At 57.7% G+C, this 13,665-nt stretch overlaps 1 protein-coding gene across 6 annotated transcripts in view; it reads left to right on the top strand.

The window, feature by feature from the left end:
* Nucleotides 1-13,665, top strand: part of CD300LF (CD300 molecule like family member f) — a 125,593-nt gene that overhangs the window by 109,891 nt on the left and 2,037 nt on the right. For 3 of the 6 annotated variants that reach the window (XM_045837244.1, XM_045837246.1, XM_045837245.1), the window contains exons 3-5: nt 5,982-6,314; nt 10,902-11,234; nt 12,544-12,655. In XM_045837244.1, the coding sequence (XP_045693200.1) occupies nt 5,982-6,314; nt 10,902-11,234; nt 12,544-12,655 (778 nt within the window). The remainder of the gene's footprint in view (nt 1-5,981; nt 6,315-10,901; nt 11,235-12,543; nt 12,656-13,665) is intronic. The other 3 variants (XM_045837247.1, XM_045837248.1, XM_045837249.1) reach the window with 3 other exon arrangements.

The following is a 13,665-nucleotide window of genomic DNA, read 5'->3' as shown; positions in this document are numbered from 1 at the left end:
GAGGGAGGGGGCAGGCAGGGCTGGGGGAGGGGGCAGGCAGGGTGGAGTGTAACCTGTTCTGTGTGCCAAGAAACAACTACAGTGTCGATCATAACCTGTCCACCACCACGTTCACAGTGCTGGTCACCACGGAGGTCCCCACAAGCTCCCGGAACACGAGCAGCCTGCACCCTGAAGGCAGGTAAGTCAGCTCGGATGCTGCTGTTCCCTGTGGCCCACTTGTCCCAGACTCCTCCAATGTGGGGACTGTTTGTAGCCCCTGTCCCAGCCAGGGTGCAGGGGCCCCTGCCACCTGCTCTCGGGGGGCACAGGGTCTGTGGTGACCCCCTCCTGGGCCTGCCCCCTGGAGCTGAGGGCATTGGGAGGTGTGTTCTCACTCATTCATCCGTCCCACTGTACCGAGTGAAGTCCTGTGTCACCAGCACTGTGTTGAGTCTGGTCACATAGACGGGGAGTGTCCCTGTGGAGCTGAGAGTGTGGGACATGGACGAGCAGGTGTCAGGGCAGAGGGCGTGTTGGGTGTGGGGACTCGGGGGTCATGGGGACACCAGGATGGCTCTTGGCCCAAACCCTGGGAGCACAGGGAGGGCCTGGGAAGCCCTGTCTCCCCAGTGACTGCTATGGCAACAGCAGTGACAGTGACTGTCCCCTGTGTCTCCTGAGCACCTGGCAGCTCTCACAGGGCTTTCCTGTCCCTTGTCCTGTTCGTGCTTTGACCCACCGATGACCCCTCCTGAGGAGGAAGGGCAGATAGTCCTGTTCCCCTTCCACAGAGGGAGACCCCGAGCCTGGCTGCTGCCTCTCAGCGCCCTGCCCGCCCCGAAGCTCAGGGGCTTTCTGGGCGCTGAGCTGCCCCTTCCCTCCTCCCCACCCCCCGCCTCGGCCTCTGGGCTTCGTGTCTGCCCCTGCCGCGCCCTCCTGCTGCCTGGCCTTCCCGCCCCGTCCCCCCACCCCAGGGCCCCTTGTCCCCTCTCCCCTTTGCCCTCTGTGTTGACAGTTGCTTTCCCTTGGCCTGGTATTAATACATAAAGGCTAGAAGTTTTTTAATTTCATGAATCAAAATCAGGTGTAAGTACCACTTAGGGTCTTTGATCAGGGTTGCATGGGTCACTCATTCATTTCCAGAGTGAGTAACTGGAGCACCCCCGTGTCTGTCACTGATTTAGGGAACACAGAGGATGGAGGATGAAGAACATGATCAGGGGTCTGCCCTCCAGGCACTTACAATGGAGAGATAATTAACATGTCACACAGAGTTAATTAATTAATTGATAGATGAGTATGCTGTGTAAAGTTCAGGGAACAGTGATGCATGAGAGACGCTCCCGCATCAGTCAGCTCGGGCGCCGTGACGCAGCGCCCCAGGCTGGGCGGCGTGAACAGCTGACCATCTCTGTGAGGGTTCAGGGGCCAGACGTCCGCATCCCTGGGTCGGAGGGCTGGCTTCTCCTGAGGCCTCTGTCCTCGGCTTGGGGACAGCTGGCTTGTCCCTGTTCCCAGGAAGAGTCTGTGTCCTAATCTTGTCCTCTTCTTATAAAGTCCGTCCACATTTCCCCGCCAGTAGAACACCAAGGGCGAGCACAGTAGGGATGAGGGAAGAGAGTCGGGGGAGGCGGGGGCCAGTGTCAGCCTGGGGCCCCAGGCCTGCCCTCACGTGGGTTATTGGAACCCACAGCCCGGGAGAGGAGAGCTGGGAGAGGGTCCGGGGAGGCAGCTCACTCCTGTCCCTGTGTCCCCGCAGGGCCCTGCTCAGCAGCGTCCACTTCCTGCTCCTGGTCTTCCTGAAGCTGCCGGTGTTCCTGAGCATGCTGGGGGCCGTGCTCTGGGTGAGCCGGCCTCGGCGGGGCCCTGGGTGGGGCGGGACCCCCCATTATGAGAACCAGTAGCCCCCATGGCCGTTGACATCTTGTGTGAACAAAAGAGCTTCAAGGGGAAGGAAAAGCACTTTTGTTATGAAATGACTGTGGTCAGCAGGGCCGGTGCTTCTGGAAGCAATGCAGGACCTACGACCCAGGACGCGGGACGCAGGGCTGCAGGACCCAGTCCCTGGGCACCCAGAGCCATGATGCTGGGCCTGTGGGCCTGGCTCTGGGGTCCCCTTCTATGCTGCCCAGGTCCTTCCTTCTCCCTGAGGCCACAGCGCAGCAGGAGAGACAAAGAGATCAGCAGGACAAGGGCCTGTGCCTGGGACCCAAGGCCTCGGGGCCAGGTCTGATGTGAACCCCGAGAACCTCTGCCCGGCATGGACTGACTGTGCGTTGGATGGGGTTCAGGGCTCCCACCCACATGGGGTCACAACTCTTCCAACGGCTACAAACACAGAACTCTCCAAACATTGAAAAAAATCACAAACATTTATTTTTAAAAAGAAGGAGGCAAAACTGACATGGAGGAGGAGGATGCAGGTGACAAGGAGGAGGGGGTGGGGCCTCCTGCAGGAAGGGGGGAAGGTGGGGGACCGTCCCTCTGGAGGTGGTTAGAAGGAGCAGTGTGCCCGGCGCAGTGAGTGTGCCCAGAGCCCCAGCCCCAGAGAAACACGCAGACGGGTGGGGAGAACCACCCAGGTCACACTGGGGCTGAGGAAAAAGGCCGCTTCTCCTTCCTTTTCCTGGCCCCGCCTGGGCCTCTGCTTCAGACAGACGTGGGGCTGGAAGGAGGCCGTCCTGAGGGAGGGACAGGGGAGAGGGTGGGAGGGGGCTGAGCTTCCCTGGAGTGGAGCAGCCTGGAGGCAGGTGGGATGGGTCACTGCCCACTGCCAGGCTGGGTGTCAGCCCTGAGCCCTGCGTCCTCCCCGAGCGCACACCCAGCGCGTCTCCCTCGCTCCCTGGGCCCCGGGCTCTGAGCTCCTCTGTCAGGCTCCCATGCACGCTGGTCCCACCCCGTGTGCTGGCACCAACTTCTTAGCTCCCCGCAGGCACAGACAGGCGGAGCCCTGGCCTGGCCTGGACGCTTTGCTTCACCAAACCCTTGGACACACACCAGGCTTACACTTGCCCAGGAGGACACTGGCTGTCTGCAGCTAATGAAATGAGGAAGCAACTGAGGACGACAAATATGGGAAGTAGAGGAGGGAGACAAAATCCAATGATTTAGACAAAGCGAAAGCAGTTTCCCTCTGGGCTCCGTTCAGTCCCTGGAGGTCACTGGCGTCTGACGGTCCCCAGGGAGAGAAGGCAGAGCCAGGACCATGTGGCTGCTCCCACCTCTGCTCCTGCTCATCATCCCAGGTTAGTGGGGCGGGGCTGCAGGAATGGGCAGGACTGGGGCTGGGTGGGACCCAGAGAGGGTCAGTCCTGGGGGAAGGGACACGTCCAGTCCAGCATCCAGACCCTCTGAGTGGAAGGAAACCAAGGGCCTGCTGACTCCCCGCTGCTCTGTCGGGGGGAAAGGAGCAGAAGCTCCCCTGTCGGGACCGCGTCCCTCCCCCTGACTCTGCCCCCCACACACAGGGGGAGGAACCCAGGAGCCAGTCCAACCCTGGGGACCTTCAGGAGCTCAGGTGCTGGGGCTGCAGCTCACACCCTCTCAGTGAGGGAGGGGCTCAGGGACCCGGGTTGTTTCAGAGCCTCCTCAGCTGCTGGTGCCTTGTAGCCAGAGCTGAGCCCCCTTCCCTAAAGCTCTCAGATACTGGCAGAGGACAGGCAGTGAAGCCAGGGTGACAGGCTCTCTGGACAGTCTCTCCACCTGGCTCACCTGCCTGCCTGAGCTTCTGCTCGGGACAGAGCAAAGACGGGACCATCATCAGTGTGGTCAGTGCGATGTCGGAGACACATGGAGTGGGGTCACGAGGAGGCAAGACCAGAGGTGAGAAGGTGCCTGTTCTGGGCCCAATGTCAGCCCCTGGGCACAGCTGGTGCATGATGCTCAGAGAGGCCCGGGTCCAGGGGTGCAGGGCCACCTGGCTGCCCAGCTCTGCTGCTTCCCACCCTCCCAGGTGAGCGCCCCGGGGACTGGAACCTCAGCGCTCGGGGCTGGGTTCCCCTGGGTCCACCTGGGCCACCCCGAGACTCTCCCCGCCTCTCGGCCTTACACGCACTCCATCTGCAGAGTCCCTGCTGCCGTGGGAGGGGCGTGTCCGCAGTACGGGGGCTGGCTGGTGTCTGCAACAGACTGCTGTGCTGCTTAAGCTCTGCCCCCGATTTTTATTTGTAGTGTTTTCTCTATTTAGTTAAAAGATTTAAATGTTTCTATTCTAATCATTTTCTTTGCTCACTGGTCATGTAAGACGTGTGTGTTTAACTTGTGAACATGTACAAACGTTTAAGCTCTTGGTTCCTACCTCAGCTGAACTGGGCTCAGAGACACACTCAGTGATTTCAGTCTCAGAGTGTTTAGGGACCTGCCTCTGCCAGACCTCGGCAGTGCTCCGTGTCTGCCCGCGTTCTCTGAGTAATTTTTAAAAAGTGTCTGATGATGCTTAACTCAGTTCTCCCATGCACTTCCACTCTCATCCCAAACATACAAGAGGGAAACAAGAAAAATGATAAAAATTGTGTATTTATTCTCACACGTTTCAACCTCAGTCACCATCCAAGTCCTCTCCATCGGATGCAGCGCACCTGTCGAGACCTTTTTCCCACGGCTCAGAATATTTTTGAAGTCATCAGTGTTGATGCCCTTTAGTGCTTCTGCGGGTTTGTGTTTCACCTCTTTGACATCGGTAAAATGTTGACCCTTGAGGACTTTTTTTCATCCAGACGAACGGAAAAGGGGCACCCAGGGACCCAGGGAGCGATGCGGTTCAGAGGGAGCCTGAGAGACACAGGTTTCAGGCCGTTCTCACTCACACCCGCTGAACACACCCGCGGTGTGGGCAGTGCGCTGGGACATCGCCCGTGGTGATGTGGGCGAACGTGCTGAGCATCTTCAAAAAAAACATTCACCGAAGCTGAGCGCAGCCTCTCGCGTGAACCCCAGCCAGGACGCCGAGCAGACAGCTGCCCACCACGCTCGCCTGGTGGAGGAGCCCGAGTCACAGGGGACCCACCTACCGGAAGATAATTTTGGCTTTTTGTGGTTCTCCATCGGATACTGCAACTTTCGTGCTTACTGATCACTGGCAGCAAATACATCATCAGAGTCTACCGTTTTTGGGAACCAGTCTGCTTGCTTCATAAATGTAAAGAACTTTTTAGGGATATCTCATTAATTTATTTCCTTTGCTCTGAGTGCTTCAGGGAAGAGGTCACATGGGAAACACTGGGCGGGCTGGTGTCCCGTGTGGGCTGTTTGTTTGAACACGGGAGGCATTAAGGCTGGTCGGTTTGCTCATGTTCTAACTCTTGTTCTAACTCTTGAATTATGTTCATTAAGTTTAAGAAAATTCTTAGAAGACACAAGAGGTGCTAGCCCAGGTGTTTTTATCTTGCACTGAAGTTGACGACCATTCAGTGGAGAAAATGGGATTGTGTGACGTGGGTTCCCAGTTGGTGTCATCACTTTGGTCAATAACAAAGGCACTCCTGTGGGGGGTGGGGCTCATGATGGACCCACCGGGGCCATCAGCACCACCTGGGCCATCCTCTGCACAGCCAGGTGCGGCGGGTGCCCCAGCCGGACCTCCGAGGTCACGGGCACAGGTCAGGCACGACCGCCCTCCTGGGGAGGTGGGTCCTCTGCTGCTTCCTCCCCAGGAGACCAGTTTAACACAGACGTGGGCGCCAAGGGACACTGAGGGGACATGGAGATTTCTTGCCACAGGGAGGGGGAGGGGTGAATTGTCAGAAGCTGTTACTGCTCAGTGTCCACATCGTGTCTCTGAGATCTGGGGCTGTGCTCTTAGGGGATTTGGAGGCGGCTGTGACGCAGTGGGAGTTTGAAGGACAAAGGTCTGTCTTGAGGAAGGTGATTCCTCCCTGGACTCTGTGCCTCTCACCGGGGCACGTGGACTTACTGGGGCTGTCACTGTGCAGGAGGCTGAGGATCTGCCAGGGCATGGGGTTGTGGAAAAGATGACAGGAACATGGGTTTGTGTTTTCCAGGCTCAGCAGCTGTCATCACGGGTCCACGAGAAGCTAGAGGCCCTGAGCGGGGCTGGCTGACCGTGTGGTGTCACTATGACCCAGGGCGGGAGCCCTACGTGAAGTACTGGTGTCGTGGAGCTGATTTCAGGAACTGCACAGTCCTTGTTAGAACCACGGGATCAGAGCTGGAAGTGAAGGAGGACCGTGTGTCCATCAGGGACAATCAGACCACCCACACGTTCACCGTGACCATGGAGAAGCTCAGGCGGGAGGATGCAGACGCTTACTGGTGTGGGATTGAGAGAACTGGAGCTGACCCTGGCGCCCCAGTTAAAGTGACCGTTGGCCCAGGTAAGAGAGAGTGTGTGTGTGGCTGTGTGGCTTCAGGGCCTGCTGTGTCCTGGTCCCTGAGGTCCCTGTCAGGGACTGTGCTCACTCAGAGGGAACTGTCCCAGAGGGTGGTTGAGTCCTGAGGGCTCATGGGCCCTGCTGCTCACGTGGGCTCGGAGGGGCAGGGTGTCTCTTAGCAGCTCTCTAGGTGCGGGACCGTCCCTCGGGAGGTGGTTAGAAGGAGCAGTGTCCCTGGCGCAGTGGAACCCACAGCCTGTCAAACAGGCAGAGAGGTGGGGAGAGCCACCCAGGACAAACTGGGGCTGAGGGGAAAGGCTGCTTCTCCTTTCATATCATGTCCCCATGCTGGTCTCTGCTTCAGGTGACTCAGGACTGGGAGGAAGCTGTCCAGAGGGAGGGCCAGGGGACAGGGTGGGAAGGGGTCTGAGACCCCCTGTGCCCTGCAGTGGGGCAGCCTGGAGGCAGGTTGGGGACAGGACTGGTCCTGCTGCCAGGCTGGGTGTCAGCCCTGAGCGCTGCGTCCTCCCCAGGTGCACACCCAGCGCGTCTCCCTCGCTCCCTGGGACCCGAGCTCTGAGCTCCTCCCTGCGGCCCTGTCCCCCATCCTCCACCCCGTGTGCTGGTCCCCCTTCTCAGCTCCTCCCACTCCCATGGGCAGGCGGAGGCCTGGACAGGCCTGGATGCTTTCTTTCCCCCAAATCATTGAAGACACATCAGTCATACACTTGTCAAGGAAGATAATCCTCTGCTGCTTAATGACATGAGGAAGTAACTGGAGATAACAATGAAGGGAAATAGGGGACAGAGACAAAAAAAAACCACAATGATTTAGCAAAATCGATTCTAGAATGTCTCTGGACTCCATTAAAGTTCCTGGAGGTCACAGGCATGTTGAAGGTCCCCAGGGAGACAATGGAGCAGCCAGGACCATGTGGTTGCTCCCACCTCTGCTCCTGCTCATCATCCCAGGTGAGTGGGGCGGGGCTGCACGAATGGGCAGGACTGGGACTGGGCGGGACCCAGAGAGGGTCAGTCCTGGGGGAAGGGACACGTCCAGTCCGGTATCCAGACCCCTTGAGTGGAAGGAAACCAAGGGCCTGCTGAGTCCCCGCTGCTCTGTCGGGGGGAAGGAGCAGAAGCTCCCCTATCGGGACCGCGTCCCTCCCCCTGACTCTGCCCCCCACACACAGGGGGAGGAACCCAGGAGCCAGTCCAATCCTGGGGACCTTCAGGAGCTCAGGTGCTGGGGCTGCAGCTCACAGCCTCTCAGTGAGGGAGGGGCTCAGGGACCCGGGTTGTTTCAGAGCCTCCTCAGCTGCTGGTGCCTTGTAGCCAGAGCTGAGCCCCCTTCCCTAAAGCGCTCAGAGAACCCAGAGGGGACAGGCAGTGAAGCCAGGGTGACAGGCTCTCTGGACTGTTGCTGTCGCTCCACCTGGCTCACTGCCTGCCTGAGCTTCTGCTCGGGACAGAGCAAAGACAGGACCATTGTCAGTGTGATCAGTGCGATATGGGAGACGCATGGAGCGTGGTCAGAGGGAAGCAAGACCAGAGGTGAGAAGGTGCCTGTTCTGGGCCCAATGTCAGCTCTTGGGGACAGCTGGTACTTGATGCTCAGACAGGCCTGGGTCCAGGGGGGCAGGGCCACATGGCTGCCCAGCTCTGCCGCTTCTCACCTTCCCAGGTGAGCGCCCCGGGGACCGGAACCTCAGCCTTGAGGCTGGGTTCCCCTGGGTCCACCTGGGCCACCCCGAGACTCTCCCCGCCTCTAGGCCTTACACGCACTCCATCTGCAGAGTCCCTGCTGCCGTGGGAGGGGCGTGTCCGCAGACGGGGCTGGCTGGTGTCTGCAACAGACTGCTGTGCTGTTTAAGCTTTGCACCGAATTTCTATCTGCAGTGCTTTCTCTGTCTGTTTAGTCAAGAGATTTAAACGTTTCTATTCTAATCATTTTCTTTGCTCACTGGTCATGTAAGACGTGTGTGTTTAACTTGTGAACATGTACAAACATTTAAGCTCTTGGCTTCTACCTCAGCTGAACTGGGCTCAGAGACACACGCAGTGATTTCAGTCTCGGAGTGTTTAGGGACCTGCCTCTGCCAGACCTCAGCAGTGCTCCGTGTCTGCCCGCGTTCTGTGCTTTGTAAAACCGTGTTTGAAGTTGTTGAACTCAGTCGTCCCCAAGTACTTCCAGTTTCATCCCAAATACGTGAAGGGGGAAAGAAAAAATCCCCAGAATTTGTTAGTAAAATATCGCGTATTCACTCTTACACGTTCCCACTTCAGTCTCCTTCTCGGTCTTCTCGGTCAGATGCGATGCAGCCGTGGGGCATTTCCCCCCCCCCCCACCCCGCTCAGAGCATTTTGAACTCATCGATTTGATGCCTTGCAGTGTTGCTGCCCTTTCTCGTCACACCTCTTCCACACGGGCAAATCGTTTACCTCAAAGGATTTTTTCATTTGGGGAAAAAACAAAAGAAATCACAAAGGGCCACACTGGGTGAATAGGGAGGGCGGGGCGTGGGGGCCATGCCGTTGTGGTCACAAACTGCGGAACGCTCAGTGAGCTGTGGGCAGGTGCGCTCACAAATCACCCGTCACAGAATGGGCAAATGCGTTGAAAAAGTCTTGAAAGAAAATTCCCTAATGCCAAACGCAGCCTCTCACGACAACGCCAGCTGGTACACTGATCCAGATGGATTCCTAGAACACTCACCTTGCAGGGGAATCCTGTACCACCCAAGGCTCACCCTCCAGGGGATAATTCTGCTTGTTTTGGGTGCCCCCTCACATTCTACAGCATCCCCACCCACTGGGCTTTGGCAGCAAATAAATTAACAAGAGTCTGTCCTTTTTTTGACCAGTCTGCCTTTGGTTCATAAGCTTAAAGAATTTTTGATGGAAGTCTTACTTAATTTATTTCCTTTGCTCTGAGTGCTTCAGGGAAAAGCTGACATGGGAAATACTAGGCGGGCTGGTGTCCTGTGTGGGCTGTTTGTTTGAAGATAGCAGGCAATAAGGGTTGTCACTTTTCTCATGTTTTAACTCTTGCATAATTATGTTCATTAAAGCTTAAGAAAATTCTTAGAAGACACAAGAGGTGCTAGCCCAGGTGGTTTTATCTTGTGCTGACATTGATGACTATTCAGTGGAGAAAATGGGATCGTGTGACATGGGCTTCACAGTTGGTGTCACCACGTTGGTCGATTACAAAGGTGCTCCCACAGGGGGGCGGGGCTCACGATGGACCCACCGGGGTCATCAGCACCGCCTGGGCCATCCTCTGCACAGCCAGGTGCGGCAGGTGCCCCAGCCGGGCCTCCGAGGTCACGGGCACAGTCAGGCACGACCGCCCTCCTGTGGAGAAGGGTCCTCTGCTGCTTCCTCCCCAGGAGACCAGTTTAACACAGACGTGGGCGCCAAGGGACACTGAGGAGTGTTGCGCGTGGGTCACCGGCCAGCAGTGACCACGGAACGCTGTGGATGGCTCGACGATAAACACGCGAGAAAAAACATGCACAGAGACAAACTAGTTTCTGTGGGGAAGTAGGGACGAAATGGCCACCCCCCCTAGTGGGGAGCGCGCTGATTTACCGTCCATACCTGCTTTTATTGGGCTCATTTTGCATAATAATTCAGGTAAAGTACAGTACTCATTAGGGGGAAAGTAAGGAACTATAGAAAACAAAGAACTCTGCCCGTCTATTGAGTTGGGGGGTCAAAGAGCTGTAAGACTGAGGAACAAACTAACTTCCTCCTAAGACCCTTCTCATTCAACTGAGAGCATTCTAAACAAAGAAGGTTTCACAGTAATTTACATGTTCTTTCTTAGGCCTGATCACCCGGGGAATCCGCACTTCTCAGTACAGAGCTGCACCACCCTGTCATTGTTTCAGGGTTAGGTGGAGCACGGGAACTAAGGCAATCAAGAGATAAGGAGATTTTCTCCCAGACGCTGAGAACTCAGGCTATGTCAAAGCCGAGGAGCGAGGGTCCATCACCCCCTTTTGCTGCAGCCCCCCAAGTCCTTCTTTTGGGGGGCCTCCCAAAAGTGATCGTGCCTGTCTTAGGTCGTTCCCCCTGTGGGGAATCTTACCCGTCTTTGGCTAACCGACCAAGCTTTTTGGGGTTCAGTTATGAATAAAGCAGCAGAAGCAGCATTCCTGCCAGGGAGATAAGCTTTTGTCTCCTTGCTGGCTTACAGTTCCAAGGGCGTTCCCTTAGCTTTAGCTAGGCGGGGGTTTCAGCTTCTGATACCAGTCAGGGCGGTTCCCAACAGAGGAGACATGGAGATTTCTTGGCCACAGGGAGGGGGAGGGGTGAATTGTCAGAAGCTGTTACTGCTCAGTGTCCACATGGTGTCTCTGAGATCTGGGGCTGTGCTCTTTGGGGATTTTGGAGGCAGCTGTGGTGCAGTGGAAGTTTGAAGGACAAAGGTCTGTCTTGAGGAAGGCGATTCTTCCCTGGACTCTATGCCACTCACGGGGCACGTGGACTTACTGGAGCTGTCACCGTGCAGGAGGCTGAGGATCTGTCCTCAGTGTGGGGGTCGGGGCAGAGGTGACAGGCACATGGGTTTGTGTTTTCCAGGCTCACCAGCTGTCATCACGGGTCCAGGAGAAGCAAGAGGCCCTGAGCAGGGCTCGATGACCGTGCAGTGTCGCTATGACCCAGGGTGGGAGACGCACGTGAAGTACTGGTGTCGTGGAGCTGATTTCAGGATCTGCAGGATCCTTGTTAGAACCACGGGATCAGAGCAGGAGGTGAAGAAGGACCATTTGTCCATCAGGGACAATCAGACCAGCCGCATGTTCACCGTGACCATGGAGAAGCTGAGGCGGGAGGATGCAGACACTTACTGGTGTGGGATTGAGAGAACTGGAGCTGACCCTGGCGCCCCAGTTAAAGTGGCCGTTGGCCCAGGTAAGAGAGAGTGTGTGTGTGGCTGTGTGACTTCAGGGCCTGCTGTGTCCTGGTCCCTGAGGTCCCTGTCCAGGGACTGTGCTCACTCAGAGGGAACTGTCCCAGAGGGTGGTTGAGTCCTGAGGGCTCATGGGCCCACAGCTCATGTGGGCTCGGAGGGGCAGGGCTTCTGTTAGCCACTCTCCGGCTCCGGGGGCTCCTCCGGGACAGGGCCAGGCCTCTCTGGGCAACTGAGTTTCTCCACCCAGTTCCGGGCCTGACCTGTTTGCCAGAGAGATCACGGTGACGGCCCCCGGTGCAGCCTGGGGACCACAGGAACCCTCCTTGGTGGGACCCAGAGATCCCATTTTCTTCCAGTGCTGTCCTGCGACCCCTGGTGTCCATGTGTCCCTGTGGTTTGTCGAGTTTGGAGCTGGGACTCATAGGTGCTGATCCCTTCCCTGGTTCCACAGTTGGGGTGCTGTCCCCACTGCCTGAGGTCTGGAGAGGCCTCCACAGTCAAACCGTTGCATTCTGGGAGCCTGACATCCCAGCCTGAGCTGTGTGTGCCCCTGGGCTTATACACGGTGCCTTCCTCAGGCCTCTCAGTGCAGTCGGCGGCACTGGGAGCACCGGGCTTTGAACAAGCTCATCTGATGGGCTCTGCTTCTGCTGACCCTCGGACAGCTGGCGCCAGCTCACCGGGCATATGCCGGGGGCAGGGGGGTCAGGGGACACACTCCACAGAGTCCCCGCCACACTGGACCTGGGGGACTGTTAACAATTGCAGAGTGTAGCACAGTCATTGTCCTATGGATTCCTGACCGAGTGTCCAAGCAGGAACTATTTTAGTTGTAGAATCTTAATAACGTGTGCGATGTAGAGGCACATCCTGAACATGGGGATTCCCTTAAGGGCTGGTGCCGACCTTGGGTGTCCCAGACCACGGGAGTGGGAGCCACCAGGCGGCCCCCTTCTGCTCGCGTCCTCGCTGGATAGAGTAGACGGGGGAGGCGTCGGCAGAGGCCCTGTCATAACAGGGAGTGTTCAGCCTCCAGCTGAACTCCACCTGCCCTTGACCTGAGGCAGTCCTGGGCCCCCTCCCCCTTCCAGGCTGACTCCATGTCCCTCTCGGACCAGCGCCCAGACTCAGCACCTTCTGAGGCCCTGAGTCTGCCAGAGGCCGAGGGGGTAGGAGGGGTCCAGACTCCAAGCCCCTCCCATGGCCCCGCTCCAGGCTCCTGAGCCACGTGCAGGCCTGAGGGAGGGGGCAGGCAGGGCTGGGGGAGGGGGCAGGCAGGGTGGAGTGTAATATGTTCTTTGTGCCAAGCAACAACTACAGTGTCGACCACCATCCCCACCCCCACCACGTTCACAGCACCGGTCGCCACAGAGGTCCCTACAAGCTCCCGCAATATGAGCAGCCTGCACCCCGAAGGCAGGTAAGTCCAGCTCTCACAGGACTTTCCTGTCCTTTGTCCTGTTCATGCTTTGACCCGCTGATGACCCCTCCTGAGGAGGAAGGGCAGATACCCCTGTTCCCCTTCCACAGAGGGAGACCCTGAGCCTGGCTGCTGCCTCCCCGCAGCTCAGGGCCTTTCTGGTCGCTGAGCCGCCCCTCCCCCTCCCCTCGGCCTCTGGGCTTAGTGTCTGCCCCTGCCGCGCCCTCCTGCTGCCGGGCCTTCCCGCCCCGTCCCCCCACCCCGGGGCCCCTTGTCCCCTTTCCCCTTTGCCCTCTGTGTTGACAGTTGCTTTCCCTTGGCCTGGTTTTAATACATAAAGGCTAGAAGTTTTTTAATTTCATGAATCAAAATCAGGTGTAAGATCAGCGTTGCATGGGTCACTCATTCATTTCCAGAGCGAGTAACTGTGGAGCACCCCCGTGTCTGTCACTGATTTAGGGAACACAGGGGGTGGGGGATGAAGAACATGATCAGGGGTCTGCCCTCCAGGCACTTACAATGGAGAGATAATTATCGTGTGACAGAGTTAACTAGTTAATTGATAGATGAGTATGCTGTGTAAAGTTCAGGGAACAGTGATAAGTGAGAGATGCTCCTGCATCAGTCAGCTCGGGCGCCGTGACGCAGCCCCCCAGGCTGGGCGGCGTGAACAGCTGACCATCTCTGTGACGATTCAGGGGCCAGACGTCCGCATCCCTGGGTCCCAGGGCTGGCTTCTCCCGAGGCCTCTCTCCTGGGCTTGGGGACGGCCGTCTTTTCCCCGTGTCTTCCCAGGGTTTCCCCTGTGAGAGTCTGTGTCCTAATTTCCTCCTCCTCATATAAGGCACCCCCCCCGAATTCTCCCCCCCCCCAGTAGAACACCCAAGGGCGAGCACAGTAAGGATGAGGGAAGAGAGTCGGGGGAGGTGGGGGCCAGTGTCCCTGGGGCCCCAGGCCTGCCCTCACGTGGGTTATTGGAACCCACAGCCCGGGAGAGGTGAGCTGGGAAT

The sequence above is a fragment of the Phyllostomus hastatus genome, unplaced genomic scaffold, assembly GCF_019186645.2.
Source record: "Phyllostomus hastatus isolate PE091 unplaced genomic scaffold, TTU_PhHast_1.1 phas_contig_210, whole genome shotgun sequence".
In the NCBI taxonomy this organism is placed as follows: Eukaryota; Metazoa; Chordata; class Mammalia; order Chiroptera; family Phyllostomidae; genus Phyllostomus; species Phyllostomus hastatus.
The sequence above is the reverse complement of the archived record's forward strand: the minus strand, read 5'-3'. Positions and strand labels throughout refer to the sequence as shown.